The 16,601-nt window shown below is 41.1% G+C and overlaps 1 protein-coding gene across 8 annotated transcripts in view; it reads right to left on the reverse strand.

Annotated features, from left to right (window-relative positions):
- Nucleotides 1–16,601, reverse strand: part of DISC1 (DISC1 scaffold protein) — a 422,688-nt gene that overhangs the window by 292,969 nt on the left and 113,118 nt on the right. The window contains exon 4 of one of the 8 annotated variants that reach the window (XM_024249403.3): nt 4,204–4,299. The exons of the other annotated variants lie outside the window; for them this stretch is intronic. Coding sequence (XP_024105171.2) covers nt 4,204–4,299 — 96 coding nt within the window. The remainder of the gene's footprint in view (nt 1–4,203; nt 4,300–16,601) is intronic. 8 annotated transcript variants of the gene reach the window in all.

Raw genomic sequence — 16,601 nt, forward strand, 5'->3', positions numbered from 1 at the left:
GGTCATTGTTGACATAGTGATATGATGGTCATAATTATGATCTTCACACAGAGGGATACTTAATATTAATTATTTTAAAAGCACAGCGAGCATTTCGGAGAAAAAAACTGTAATTTTGGTGAGTTTTATATAATTATTTTTTTTAAAAGAATCAGTGCCCAAGTTTTGATGTTAAAATTTCCTCAGAAATTGCACATCCAGATAGAGCCAGTCAGTTACTAAAGCCATAGAGGTGATGTTCGAATTCTACCGTGCTATAGATGACTATATATCCACTTCTGTTGTAAAGTAGGGGTTCTATTATATTTTAATGACCTTAAGTCTCCTAGCACAAGGTATAAATGTAGAATCCTTGTAATACAATTTTTTCTTAAAAAAAATAAAAATAAACTCCAGATCATTTGGAAGAGTGCTGTCAGCAGATGGTTGATTAGAGATGCCTGTCATTCTGCCTGCCCCCCCACCCCCACCAAAAAAGGACCAAGGCAATAAATAAACAGCTAAGATTTGACTGGAGTGTTGATGGGAGGGTGCTGGATTACGGTGGGGGAGTGAAGATGCAACTGTGATGAATGGCAGTCCAGAAAGGCAGCATGCAGGCACTCAGCCTCTGCAGCTCTGTATCCCCTGCTCAGACTGAATCTGCCTGAAGTCAGAAGGGACGTCTCGTTGCATGGAAAAGATAAACAGAAGGACCTCATCAACTCCTATTGACAGAGCAAACACCTACAGTCCTTGCAAAAGGAGAATCTCACAGTTCTTGCAAGCCCTGAGTTCAGTTTGGAGAGCTGCCAGGAATCTACACAGCTGCATTGCTCCAGATTAGAAGCATAAGGTATGCACTCTCTACCCCTATCCCACACCCTCTGTTGAACCTTTAAAGAATAATTAATACCAATACTTCTTAAACTATTCCAAAAAATTAAAAGGCAAGGAATTCCTCCTAACTCATTCTACAAGGTTAACATTACTCTGACACCAAAATGAGACAAGGACACAACAACAAAAGATGCCAACATCTCTGATGAAGAGAGACACAAAAATTCTCAAAAGAATGTCAGCAAACAGAATCAAACAACACATCAAAAAGATAATATACCATGATCAAGTGGGATTTATTCCAGGAATGCAAAGTTGGTTCAAAATATGCAAATCAATAAACATCATACATCTCATCAATAGAATGAAGGGCAAAAATCATACGATCATCTCAATAGATGCAGAAAAAGCTTTCGATAAAATTCAACATCCCTTCATAGTAAAAAAAATTCTCAACAAATTAGGTATAGAAGGAAAGTACCTCAATGTAATAAATGGCATATCTGACAAACACACAGTGAACATCTTACTGAATGGGGAAATGCTGAAAGCTTTTCCTCTAATAAATGGAACAGCACAAGAATGCCCAACTGTCACCAGTCCTATTCAACATAGCACTGGAAGTCCTATCCAGAGCAATTAGATAAGAGAGAGAAATAAAAGACATTCAAATTGGAATGGGGGAAGTTAAATTGTCCCTATTTGCAGATAACATGCTCTTATATCTAGAAAAACCTAAAGACTCTAGCAAAAAAACTCTTAGAACTGATAAACGAATTCAGTGAAGTTGCAGGATACAAAATTAATATACAAAAACCAGTGGCATTTCTATACATGAACAAGAAACTAGCTGAAAAATAAATTAATAAGGAAATTTCATTTACAATAACTACAAAAATATTAAAATACCTAGAAATAAATTTAACCAAGAAAGTGAAAGATCTCTGCAAGGAAAACTATGAACCATGATGAAAGAAATTGAAGAGGATACAAACAAATGAAAAGACAGCCCATACTGATGCATTGTAAGAATTAATATTGTTAAAATAACACTGCAATCTCTATCAAAATACCAATGACATTTCTCACAGAAACAGAAAAAAAAAATCCTAAAGTTTGTATGGAACTACAAAAGACCCCAAATAACCAAAGTAATCATAAGCAAAAAGAACAACACTGGAGGTATCACACTACCAGACCTCAAAATATACTACAAAGCTGTAGTAACCAAAACAACATGGTACTGGCATAAAATTAGATACACAGACCGATGGAACAGTATTGAGAATCCAGAAATTAATCCACATATATACTGTCAACTGATTTTTGGATTTTTGACAAAGGTTCCAAACACTAATTGGGGAAAGGAAGGTCTCTTCAATAAATGGTGTTGGGAAAACTGGATATCCATATGCAGAAGGATGAAAGTAGACCCCTGCCTCTCACCTTATACGAAAATCTACTCTAAATGGATCAAAGACCTAAATGTAAGACCAAAAATGATAAAATTATGAGAAGAAAACAGAGAACATGAGCCTGGGAAAATATTTTATGAATAAGATTTTAAAAGCACAGACAACAATAGCAAAACTAAACAAGTGAGATTTTATCAAATTAAAAATCTTCTGCACAGCAAAGAAAACAATCAACAAGGCCAGGCCCAATAGCTCACACCTGTAATCCCAGCACTTTGGGAGGCTAAGTGAGGAGGATCACTTGAGCCCAGGAGTTTAAGACCAGCCTGGGAAACATGGTGAAACACCATCTCTACACAAAAATACAAAAATTAGCCAGGCATGGTGGTGTATGGCTGTAGTCCCAGCTACTCAGGAGGCTGAGGTGGGAGGATCACCTGAGTCTGGGGAAGTCGAGGCTGAAGTGATCTGTGATCATGCTACTGCACTCTAGCCTGGTGAATAGAGTGAGACCCTTTCTCAAAAAAATAAAAGAAATAAACAACCAACATAGTGAAAAGACAACCTACAGAATGGGAGAAAATGTTTGCAAACTACCCATCCAACAGGGGATTACTATCCAGAATATACAAGGAACTGAATCATCTGAACAAAAGAAAAACAATCTAATTTAAAAATGGGCAAATAATCTGAACAGACATTTCTCAAAAGAAGGCATAAAAATGGCCAAAAATGTATTTTTAATGCTCAACATCACTCATCATCAGGTATATGCAAATCAAAATCACAATGAGGTATCATCTCACCCCAGTTAGGATAGCTATTATCAAAAAGACAAAAAAAAATAAACAGCAAATGCTTGCGAGGACGTGAAGAAAAAGGAACTCTTATACACTGTTGGTGGGAATGTAAACCAGTACAGCCACAATGTAGAACAGTATGGATGTTCCTCAAGAAACTACAAATAGAACAATCATATAATCCAGCAATCCCACTACTGCACATTTATCCAAAAGAAAGGAAATCGGCATCTCAAAGAGACATCTACACCCCCATGTTCTTGCAGCATTATTCATATTAGTCAAGATATGGAATTAATCTAAGTGTCCAACAACAGATGAATGGATAAAGCAAATGTGGTATATATCCACAATGAAATACTATTCAGCCATTAAGAATGAAATCCTGTCATTCTTGGCAACATGAATGGAACTGAAAGACATTATGTTAAGAGAAATAAGCCAGGAACAGAAAGTTAAACATGTTTTCACTCATATGTGGAAGCTAAAATGAGTTTGTTTAAATCCGTTTTGCATTGCTATAAAGGAATACCTGAGGCTGGGTAATTTATAAAGAAAACAGATTTATTTAGCTCCTGGTTCTGCAGACTTTACAAGAAGCTTAGTGCCAGCATCTGCTTCCAGTGAGGGCCTCAGGGAGCTTACAATCATGGCAGAAGGCTAAGGGAGAGCAGGCATGTCACGTGGCAAGAGAGGGAACAAGTAAGAGATGCCAGGCTCTTTTAAACAACCAGTTCTCATGAGAACTAATATAGTGAAAACTCACTCATTACCATGGGAGGAGAATCAAGCCATTCTCGAGGTATCCACCCCATGACCCAAACACCTCCCACCAGGCCCATCTCCAACACTGGGGATCACATTTCAACGTGAAATTTGGAGGGGACAAACATCCAAACTGTATCAGGGTTGATCTCATAGAAGTAAAAGGTAGGATAGAGGATATCAGAGGCTGAGAAGGGTAGGGGGAAGTGAAGGATAGGAAGAGATTTGTTAAAAGTTACAGAATTACAGCTAGATAGGAGGAATAAGTTCTAGTGTTCTACAGCAATGGAGAATGACTATAGTTCACAATAGTATATTTTAGAGTTTCAAATAGTCGGAAGGATGTTGAATGTTCCCAACACAAAAAGATAATGAATGTTTAGGCTGAGCATGGTGGCTCATACCTGTAATCCCAGCACTTTGGGAGGCCGAAGCAGGTGGATTGCTTGAGGTCAGGAGTTCAAGACCAGCTTGACCAACATAGTGAAACCCTGTCTCTACTAAAAATACAAAAATTAGCCAGGCATGGTGGTAGGTGCCTGTGATCCCAGCTACTCGGAAGGCTGAGGCAGGAGAATCACTTGAACCCGGGAGGTGAAGGATGCAGTGAGCTGAGATCTCGCCACTGCACTCCAGCCTGGGCAACAGAGGAAAACTACGTCTCAAAACAAAACAAGAAAATAAATGTTTGAGATGAAGGATATGCTAATTACCCTGATCTGATCACTATATATTATATGTACTGAAGCATCACTATGTACCCCATGAATATGCACAATTATTATCTGCAAATTTTTTAACTGGGGGAAAAATCAATTGACAAAAAATAAAGATACTAAATTTTTTTAATTAAAAAAATTTTAATTACATATTGCATAATGCTCAAAGAATGCACATAAATAAAATGTTATACAAGTTATAAATATGTTGTGTTTATCAGTGGCTCATTATTAACAAGGATCTCTGGACTATTGATTTTCATTTCTTTTACATGGAAACATTGAGAGAAGGATTCTGTAGATACTCTTTAAACAATTGTTTATGAGTTTAACAGGTAGTATTTTTTCCTAAGTTAATAAAAACTTCTCTGTCTATCTAAAAGGGTGTTGGATCCATGGGTGAATTGAAATGTATTTCTAAAATGCAGGTAAGACTGATCTTTGTGTAGCTTTTTAATTGTTCTGTGATGAATAGGTCATGGAAAAATGAACTTTTGCTATTTGTTGGGTTTCTCTTAGTGGCCCTTACGTGGCAAGTTTTGGTTGTCTCTCACCCATTACGTATATTCCACCTTTGTTTCTTGTGGAAAAAAACTATGCTTTCTGGCATCAAAAAAAAGTTTATTCCATTTTCTTTGCTAATAAAATGTTGGTATCAAACTATTAAAAAATTTTAAATAAACTGCAGAAATTGGAATCCATTCTAATGAGAACTTATCTTCAAAATCCAATTCCAATGCCCAAAGAATTAGAAAGTTTCTCATAAAACTATTTCTGCAGCAATGGAAGGACTGGGTTTTAAGATACCATTCATCAGAGCTTCCCTTCTGGTGGTCCTTGGCAGGCTGGTGCACTGAGACCTTGATCCTCTTCACCCTGGGGCAGTGGGTGGGCCCTAGGGCAGGTCAACATCCCAAGCCATCACCTCGGGCCATGAGCACTTACTACTTAACCCCAGTGTGCAATACAAACATTATCCTTTTTTACGTCATAATGAGAAAATGTTTTAAGAGTCTCTACCCTAGATCACAAAGACTCCTTTATGTTCTTATGGCTCTATAAGCCATTTTCTAAGGAGGCCATTTCGATAAGACTCAAGTCTAAATTAAAACACATTTTTCAACAAGCTTGTCATTTTGAACAAAACCTTTTATCACACACCAGCAGAGAGTAACATGAGTCACAGTGTGCCTCTCAACCTAACTCTTTTCCTGCACTGGCCCATTCCCGAGACACACACCTGGGTCCCAAAAAGGTAGAGGAAAGGGCAGAAAACTTGTGTCTCTGAGGCTGTTAAGTGAAAGACATTCACATAAACTTGCCATATGCATTGAAACCTATAGCCGGAAACTAAGAGCATTACCAACAATTCATTCTAAGGATACTAGAAAAGGTCATCTGTCCAAGATCAAGTCCCAGGTAATTAGCAGATGTCTCAGTCTGTGCCACCTTCTTCAGAAGTTACTGCCGAAGCTAATTCAGACACCCCACTTAAAATACGCAGTAGAGTCTGGCCTGATAAGACCTTCTAGGAGAATGCTGAATGTACCCATTCCTTAACTGACACCAAGCATTCAAACGTTTATATGATTTCTTTCTTAATACCTTATTTCTTGTTCTACAAAATCAAAACTTTGGTGAAATGCAATAAAGTTCTTGAATTATGTGTTCTAAAATAGCATCCTGATACAGTCATAATGTATGTAAAGATGCATCCAGATCTGTTCCATAGGGGTTAGGAGAAAACCTGAGTTTTCCCCAACTCTGCCACTTCTAGCTGTCTGACCTTCAAGTTACTTAACCTTTCTAAGCTTCAGTTTCCTGCTCTGTAAAAAATGGGGTTAATAATAGTATCTACATCATAAGGTCTTCTGAGGATTAACTGAGATAATCTATGCAAAGCATTTAGCATCATGCCTGGCACTTTGTAAGTGTTCAAAAGGATTGTCTATTATTAGTAATACCATTAAGCACTGTCTTCAAATTCCAAAAAAAATTAAAAACCCAGTCTAGCCTCCCTCTGCTATCCACCATATTCTAAACTATACCCATCCACTGCCAGATGAAAAGTTCTCAGAGAATGCAGGCTGATCCAACAAAATTAAACACTGGAAATGGTAAACTGGCTGCCAAAAATTACACTCACAGTCAATTCCAGAGGAAGATATAAGTTATCGCAGAAAATATCTGTGATTAGCTATGTTCTACACTGCCACTCACCTTCAAAAGGGTAGGCATCAAAAGCTACTGTTTTCTCTCTTTTCTTTTTTTAAGACAAAGTGTTGCTCTGTCACCTATGCTGGAATGCAGTGGCAGCCTCCAACTCCTGGGCTCAAGTGATCCTCCTGCCTCAGCCTCCCAAGTAGCTGGGACTACTGGCATATGCCACCACACCTAGCTTTTTTTATTTTTATTTTTGTAGCTACAGAGCCCTGTTATGTTGTCCAGGCTGATGTCAAACTCCTGGGCTCAAGCAATACTCCCATCTCAACCTCCTAAGTAACTTGGACTACAGGTATGTGCCACCAGGCTCTGCTTTTTAAATTTTTTTTTCTCAGAGATGGGGTTTTGTCATGTTGTCCAGGCTGATCACAAACTCCTGGATCACAAACTCCTGGCCTCAAGTGATCTTCCTGCCTCGGCCTCCCAAAGTGTTAGGATTGCAGGCGTGAGCCACCATGCTCAGCCCCAGTTATTTTTTATCTTATGATTAGAAAAGGGCATCAGGATGGTCAGCAGCAATTGCATAGCTTCAGTGATGATCTCCAATTTCTAAATTATCTCCTACTCCAGCCTCTCTCACAGCTCTCATCTACTGGGAGTTTCCACTTCCCCTGCCAGCACCACCTCTGGTTAGCATAAGGGTGCGTCCTACCTCCATTTTGATAAAAGCTAGCTCTCTGGGTTCCCCGAATGACACCCCTATTCACTAGATATTCCAGGCAGAGGGAGCTCCCAGAGAGTGCAAAAGACATGAGGCAAACACACACTTCAATATGTAAGGAACACTCCTAGTAGGGCGAACCAAGGGGAAAGTAGTAGATGAGGGAGAGAGGGTATGAGAGTGGGCTTGATCTTCAGAGCCACGTAGGCCGTTGTAGCGGACTTTGGTGTTTACCCCAAGGGAGATGAGAGCCACTGAAGGGTTCTGAGCAGAGGACTGGCACGATCTAGCTCATGTTTAACAGGATCACCTGGCTGCTCTGTTGGGAACACATTGTAAAAGGGCAGAGCCCAGAGACCAGTCACAGGGTCATTGATGTTCTCCAGGCAAGACCTAAGGGTAGCCAGGACCTAGAAATGAAAGTGCAGGTGGTGAAAGGTGGTCGGATTCAAGATGTTCTCTGACAGATCAGACATAGGGAACCAGAAAAGCAAAGCTGCTGTGAGACGAGCTGGGAGCAGGGTTCAGGGGAATCTGCCGTTCCCATTGCCAGAGTCATTCTTCCTCCACATCCAGCCCAGGCTAAGTCTACCTCATCCATCAGATCCCAGTATCTCCTCCGGTCCTGCCAACCCTCCAGGTAGGCTCCCTGCTCCACCAGCTCCCTAAGCACAGGCAGGTTCTCCTTGACAAGCCGCCACATCCTCACCTCCACATGTTCAAGGCCTCATGGATCCACACAAGAGGTGCCATGACACAGTGTTGGTCATTGTATAGTGACCTGCACCTCAGATGCTGCCTGGCTCACAGCAAATGTTCAAAAAATGTGTCTGATTACAATGAACTTTAGATTCCCTTGTTTTGTTTCTTGTTTTTTTATGTTTTTCATAAGCCACTTTAAACCCTTTTCATTAGCAACTAAAAGAATATAAGACATAAATCTCATCAAGTCTTAAATCAAGTTCATTGCCTACCTACCTAGCAAGATGTTACTCTGCCTTGCAAGGGTACTATCCCATCCAGGCCTTCAGCTTCAGATCCTTTGGTTTGTCCTCTTCTACATTTCACATCCTCGTGAGTCTCTCGTGGTGTTTGACATATTCGCATCTTCTCCATTTCTACTGTCCCCAGCCTAGCCCGAGTTGTCAGCACTTCTGCAGGGATGAATTACTCTCTGTCTGGACTCTCTGACTCCTTCCATGGTTTCCACGCATCACCAACAGAGCGACCTTCCTAACACTCAGATGTGCACAAGCTGATACACAAAATGCAGAAACATCTGCTAGAACCTGGCATTACTCCAAGCACTTTTGTACATGTTACAGGTTGAGCATCTCTAATCCAAAAATCTGAAATTTGAAATGCCCCAAAATCTGAAAGTTTTTGAGTGCTGACATGATGCCTTAAGTAGAAAACTGCACACCTGACCTCATGTGACAGGTCACAGCCAAAACGCAGCCAAAATTTTGTTTCATGTGCAAAATTATTTTGAAATTTTGTATAGTATTAACTTCAGACTATGTGTATAAGATGTACAAAAAACATAAATGAATTTCATGTATAGGCTTGGGTCCTATCCTGAAGATATCTCATTATATATGTGCAAATACTCTAAAACCCCTCAAAATATTGGAAATTTAAAACACTTCTGGTCCTAAGCATTTCATAGAAGAGGTACTCAACCTGTAATACAAAATGTTCTCAAAGGCCTGGAGGACTCCATGTGAGCGCCAGAACAAAGTCCAAACCTCTGCCTCTGGCATTCAGGACCATGAAGTGAGCTTGCTCAGCCTCCCTGTCTCTTCTCCACGCCAGCACTCTGCTCCTGAGTCATGTGGGGGAGGCACCACGTTGCAGAGAACACAGAATCACAACACCAAGGATCAGGGTACCCAGATCCAGGCAACAGCTTTGACACTAACTGTGCATATCCTATTTGACAAATCACTTACCCCACTTAAGTCCCAGAGCCTCATATGCTAAATACGACCAATACCTCCACAAGATGTTTTTAAGTCATGATTGTTACAGAACAACAAAAAGGTGCATCAGAGACCTCCTTGTCTATGTCAGTTTGTGATGCTATTACAGAGTACCATAGACTGGGTAGATTAAACAACAGAAATGTATTGCCCAGAGTTCTGGAGGCTGGAAGTCCAAGATCAAGCTGCCAGCATAGGTTCTGGTGAGAGCTGCCACGTTGCAGGCAGCTGCTTTTTCTCATGGCAGAAAGGGAACAAGCTACCTCTCTGGTTTCTTCTTATAAGGGCACTAATTCCATTCACGAAGGCTCCTCCCTCATAACCTAATCACCTCCCAAACACTCCACCTCCTAATACCATCGCATTAGAATTAGGGTTTCAACACAGGAATTTAGGGAGCACAAGCATTCAGTCCATTTCACACCTCAACGGGGGAAGGAGGAAGCTTTACCCAGATTGGCAACCTTTTTCCATGTGATACAGATGATGTGGAAATGGTTCTTCTGGGAGAGGAGAGTGTTTGAAAATGATTGACAAGACTTTTTCACCTTTCAAATGCCATGTTTATTTATTATTTCCTGTATCACTCAATTAATAATGCTTTGGGTAAATCAACATTGCTAGACTGTTGGGCTACAAAGATGAACAAGTCACATTCCTGGCCCTTGAAGAACTCAGTGCCTGGGACTGGGGTCAAAATTGTAAATGGGCCTTCTCTTCTCTTCCTGTGCAGAAAAGGTGGCAGTGAGCGGCCCCACTGGTAAGTTGGGAGCCTGTACAGGAGCACACAGGTGGTCCACTCACCAGCACCAAGGATGCAGGGGCTGCCACACAGAGGCATCTGGCAGCACACGTGGTGATGAGCCTGCCAGGGCCTGGGGATGAGGCACATTGAGGGGAATGCAGCAGATGGGGAAGACAGCTGGGATAAATGGGAGATAGGTTACATGGAGAAATACATAAATAAATGAAGGAGTTAAGGATATGAGGATAAAGGGGGCCAGATTCCTGATTATTGGAGAATGTTCATATAATCATGGAAAGGGGGAAGGGTAGAAAAGATTCTAATGACTTGCACTGGAGTTGGAAACATTAGCATAAACTACTAGTTTTAATATGCAAACTCACAGGTGAATATGGAAATAGCGAAGGAAGCATATGAGTGCATTTACACACATTTTCTATATTTACCTACTGAGAAGGCCTATAAGTAATGACACCTCAGTAGCAACGAGCACACCAAGCACACAGATCCTGATTTCTAAACTCCATCCATCCATACAAGGAACCAGAGCTCCTGGGAGAAATGGCTGAGGCCAGGGCTGAGGCAGGGGCAGTATAGACGTGTCTATAGCATCTTGTTGTACAAAAAATTAAGAAGTATTCAAAGGCTGATGGGGACATGTCAATAGAACACAAGAGACACCTTGAAGAAGTTCCTCTGGTCCAAACCTGAGACACTTTGAGAATCAAAATAAATAATAGTAATAAAGTACAGCCCATTGAATAGAATAGGAACCAACACATCCATGCTAATAGAATGCTGACTAATGGAAATGAATGATGAAATGGAGGTTTGATGGGGAGTAGGCATCAGAATAATCATAGACTATCATGCCACAACATACTATTCAGATATGAAAGGAAACATGGGAACTTAGTGCTGGAGAAACCAGGCAGCCACAGCATGATGGGGTAATGAAGGTTACAATCCACAGTGGCAGGAGGGGTCCACACTGTGTGACACCTGAAGTGAATGCACAGCATCATTTCCAAGAGGTTCTCATTAGGGTTGCATGACCTGAACCCGGTCATGAGGAAACATCCAAAAGACCCAGGCTGAAGGTCATCCAACAGAATGTAAGGTCTACATTCCTGAAAACTTTCAAGGACATGGAAGACAGAGAACGATTGAGTACTAAGGAACTGCTCAAGCAGGAGGAAACTTAAGAGCTACAACAACCGCATACAATGTGTGTTCCTGAGTCAGAAAGGAGAAAGGAGCATCACTGGGATGCTTGGTGAAATGGAATGGAGTCTGTAGACAGGAGAAGAGTGTTGTATTAATGCTGACTTCATGACTTGGAGGAAGCTGCAGGTTGGTTGCATGGGAGAGTGTCCTTGTTTGGGGGCATACACAATGGGGTACTTAGGAGTGACGGGCCATCATGACTCACAGCTGTAATCCCAGCACTTGGAGAGGCCAAGGTGGGAGGACTGCTTGAGCTCAAGAGTTCGAGACCAGCCTGGGAACATAGCAAAACCCCATCTCTACAAAAAATTAGCCAGATGCAGTGGCACATGCCTGCAGTCCCAGCTACTCAGGAGGCTGAGGTGGGAGGATGGCTTAAGCCCAGGAGGCAGAGGTTGCAGAGAGCCAATAGCATGCCACTGCACTCTAGCCTGGGCAACAGAGCAAGCCCTGACTCAAAAAATAAAAATAAAAATAAAACTGCAGCTTGCCCTCAAGTGGTCAGAAAAACGTTCTGATAATGGGTGTATGTATCCAGCTCAGGAATGAGCCAGCTCAGGCATGAGAACAAGGGAGATATGTGAGCTCTTTGTAGCATACTTGTGACTTTTAAGTGCAGAATTATTTCAAAATAAGTTGTTTTTTAAAATATTAATACATATCCCCAGCACTACAAGTGCTGTATTTGTGATCTTTCTGTTCTAAGTCTCCTCATTTGTGTGAATCCTATTGTGCCTTTAAGAAAACCTCCTCTCCTATTCTCCTTTCTCTGTTTGGCCCAGTGGTCAAAAAAAAACATAACTCACCTTTCTCTGACTTTTCTTTATTTTAAATCTCTGCAGTCTTTCTCTAGACATTGTTAATGTGATTTCAGTTTATAGCTCAAGGTTTAAGACCAGCATGCTGACAAGTGTACCGCACACAGCAGGTGCTGAATAAATGTGGTTGAACCCATCTGACTAAAAGAACAGCAATAATATTAGAAATATTACCTGCATTTTATAAGCATGGCTGAACAGTAGAAATAAAATGACTCAAAATTAACAAAGGAAGATATTCCTAAGCAGTAGGCAAAATAATGCATTGAAGAATATGTTCCAGTTGATAATATAAATTCTATTTATGAAAAAAACATGTTTTACTCATAGGACCTCAGCAATAGAAATGTTAACCATCATCTCATTCTATTCTGAAGCAAGTGGATGTTATTTTTTACGCTACTGCAACATATTTGCTAATGTTTAATTAAAGGTCAATGCTCATCTGTTATTCTTTAGCACATCAGTAATAAGTGACTGTTACTTGGGTGACAATGAGGAAACAGAATGAAAGAAAAGTGCTTTCTACATCTATGAATAAATAATCAAATAAGCATTCATAAGCAGCAAGAAATCTTCACACATAAAGACATCCTGCTAAATAGATTCGATTCCCACTGCCTTGATGTGTCTGCAGGATGACAGAATATATAGTGTAGATCACATTCTTAGAGGCTGTGTAGCCATTCTAATTCTAAGGAGGCCTTTTAAAGCTACAAAGCGATCAACGTCTTCATAAGTCATTTTTCTTTGGTTTTTACATAATGGCCAATAAATCAAATTCACTGAGAGCTGAATATTCTAATTCCACATTACCATACACAAGATGTGTGGATGACCACTTTGCAGAGAATTAGACTGTAATAAAATGTATTTCAGACTAACCTGAGTACAGCTGAGCCAGTCTCAGACATTTCAGAACACTGGAGTTTGTTGAGTTTATTTTCATGAAAATCAGCCACGATTGGAGCACTGAAGACTTCAAGCATAATAATCATTTTTGAGCATCTGCTACATGCCCAGAGCTATATGTATATCCTTTCACAACAATTTGTAGAGTAAGAATACAAATGCAGAAAGTGAAATTCAGAAACTTTAAGTAATTTTCCCAAGGCCTCACAGCAAGAAAATAGCAAAGGCAGAATCTGAACTTGATCTTTTTCGGTGCTAACCTCTGGGCTTTTGCTATTACGTTTCCCACGAGCCATTCCCAAAGCACTACCTTCCCCTATAGTTTCCTCCGTGACCCAGGGGTCTTGCCTATCTGTTTGATCTGGGTCCCTGGATACTGGAGGATCCACAAGGCAGAAACAGAGCCTCACTCAGCTCTGTCTTGCCAATAAAAAGCTCAGTGTCAGGCATCCAACAGCCACTGGTGAATGCTGAATAAATAAATGAATGGGGCTGGGCACAGAGGCTCATGTCTATAACCCTAGCACTTTGAGAGGCCAAGGCAGGAGCATCACTTGAGCTCAGAAGTTCAGGACCAGACTGGGCAACACAGCAAAACCCCATTTCTACAAAACATACAAATAAGTAGCCAAGTGCAGCGACACACGCCTGTAGTCTCAGCTACTCAGGAGGCTGAGGTGGGAGGATGGCTTGAGACCAGAAGGCAGAGGTTGCAGTGATCCGATATCACATCACTGCACTCCAGCCTGGGCAACAGAGCCAGACCCTGACTCAAAAAGATAAAAATTAAATAAATGAATGATTGTTTCAGTTTGGATGAGGAATAAGATAAGCATAGAAAATAGCAACAATTTTATGAGCACTGCTATGTGCCAAGCACATTGCTACATATCAATCATTTTATCCTCACAATGATCCCATGAGAGAGTGGTTACTCCCACTTTGGAAAAGAAAGACAGAAGCTTATAGAAAGTTTGAGAAAATTTTCAAAATTAGTCACACAGTTATGTGGATTCAGAAATAAAGCCAAGGTCTGTCTGACTCCAAAACCTATGTTCTTAACCTCTGTGTTCTTTCTACAGGAAAGATTCTATCCTTTCATTGTGACATATCTGGAAATACATATTTGCCTGCTTTATACAAATGCAAACTATTCTATCAACTCATTTTCCACCACGTCCACCTCTTTCCCACAGGAAGTATTCAGTGCCAACAGAAACAAACAAAAAAACTCTCCAAAATGGAGACAGCCTCAGATCCAATTCTAGGGGAATGGTTAAGTAAATTATGGTATATCCATTCATAGAATGGTATGCAGTAAGTCAACGAACAATTAGGAAAACAGGAAAAATTTTAATATTACAAGATAAATCAGGATACAAAATATGTAAATATTATCTGTACTTTTTATTAAAAGTATGTTTTTTAAAAAGTCCTGGGAAGAACTAAGAGTTTTGGCAATCAATCAGTGTGATTTTGAGTGACTTTATCTCAATTTCTCTACTTACAAAGCCAGCTACAAAATTTGAGCTGTTTATTGTTCAGAAAATTATTATATTATTAAAATAACCTACAAGTTACTTATGCTACTCTTTGATTTCTGCATAAAAATGGAGGTTTGGTTTCCTCAAATTCTTAATGCTAAACAGCTTAGGGTAAGCTTGGTTTCCATAGCTCATAGATCTTTTCAGGGAACACCAAAGAGGATTTTTAGAAATGCTGTATTTTAAGCTTGCCCAATGTGTGGAAAGAAGACTGGGAAATCATTTTGTTGTGATATGAAAGGAAAAACAAACCTTTGGAGATGATACAAAAATTTTGGAAGACAAGCAATAATTTAACTGTGATATCTGCCCACTCAGCACTTAGCCTATTGCCTTGTTCTTGATACATATTTGTTGCTTTGCTGACACATTTCAGTGGGATATGTGGTTCTGAAACAAGTGTTCTTCCCCAGCAAGAATTTGCCAAGTAAACTAGCTAAGTTGTGAATGACTAAAATAGAAAAACTACTTACACCAGGTCTTGAGTGTGTCATATGACTGGCAAGCTCTAGCAAGCTCGTGTGTGTGTGCACGTGTGTGTGTGTGTAAGAGAGAGAGAGAGAGCACGTGATGCCAATAGGCCTTGCAAACATGCTTAAAGTTGGAGTTTATAGACAACACAGAAAACACAAAATTTCTCAGGATCACAAGCTTCTGAAGAAAGAGCTTGATTATGGGTGCCTCCAAAATACTCATTGCCCCACCACTTCAAAGAGATTCACAATAAAATGTTCTTTCACCAAATGTCAATCATCAAATGTCCCAGGGAAGTAAATGACCGACTGAATTTTTGCTACTTTTCATTAAACCCTCAGATTTTCAGAACTATACATTGTTTCTACAAGCATGTCTTCACAGATGCTATGGAAAAGTGAATCACTTATATATGTGGTCCAAGCTTATGGTTCAGACTCAGGGATGGAGGCATCTTCACTCACAACTGTCCAGGCAAGAGAAATGAGTTTGTCCACTTCTTCTTAAGTGCAATGGAAGGTGCTCACAAACATTCCCATCATCACCAACACCACCACTACGGCCACCACCACCACCAGTCAGGTCATCATCATCATCACCACTCCTACTACCCCCACCACCACTTCAGCCATCACCATCACCAATACTCCTACCACCAACACCACCACTTTTACCATCACCACCCCCCAACCATCACAACTGTCACCACCACCCCTACCATCACTACCATCATCACCATAACTCGTACTACCACCACCACTACTCATGGCACCACCACCACTCCCACAATCACCACCACCACCACTACCACTCCTACCATCACCACCACTACGACTTCTCCCACCACTACCACTATCACCATCACTCCTACCATCACCAGCACTGCCACAACCACCACCACTCCCACCATCACCACAACTATCACCATCACTCCCACCATCACCACCACTCCTACAACCACCACTCCTACCATCACCACCACAACTACCACCATCACTCCCACCATCACCAGCACTGCCACAACCACCACCACTCCCACCATCACCACCACTTCTACAATCACCACCATCAACACCACTCCTACAACCACCACCATCACTCCCACCGTCACCAGCACTGCCACAGCCACCACCACTCCTACCATCACCACCACTTCTACAATCACCACCAACAACACCACTCCTACAATCGCCACCATCACTCCCACCATCACCAGCACTGCCACAACCACCACCACTCCTACCATCACCACCACAACTACCACCATCACTCCCACCATCACCAGCACTGCCACAACCACCACCACTCCTACCATCACCACCACAACCACCACCATCACTCCCACCATCGCCAGCACTGCCACAACCACCACTCCTACCATCACCACCACAACTACCACCATCACTCCCACCATCACCAGCACTGCCACAGCCACCACCACTCCCACCATCATCACCACAACTACAATCACCACCATCAACACCACTCCTGCAACCA

Source organism: Pongo abelii, chromosome 1 (genome assembly GCF_028885655.2).
Source record: "Pongo abelii isolate AG06213 chromosome 1, NHGRI_mPonAbe1-v2.0_pri, whole genome shotgun sequence".
Classification (NCBI taxonomy): domain Eukaryota; kingdom Metazoa; phylum Chordata; class Mammalia; order Primates; family Hominidae; genus Pongo; species Pongo abelii.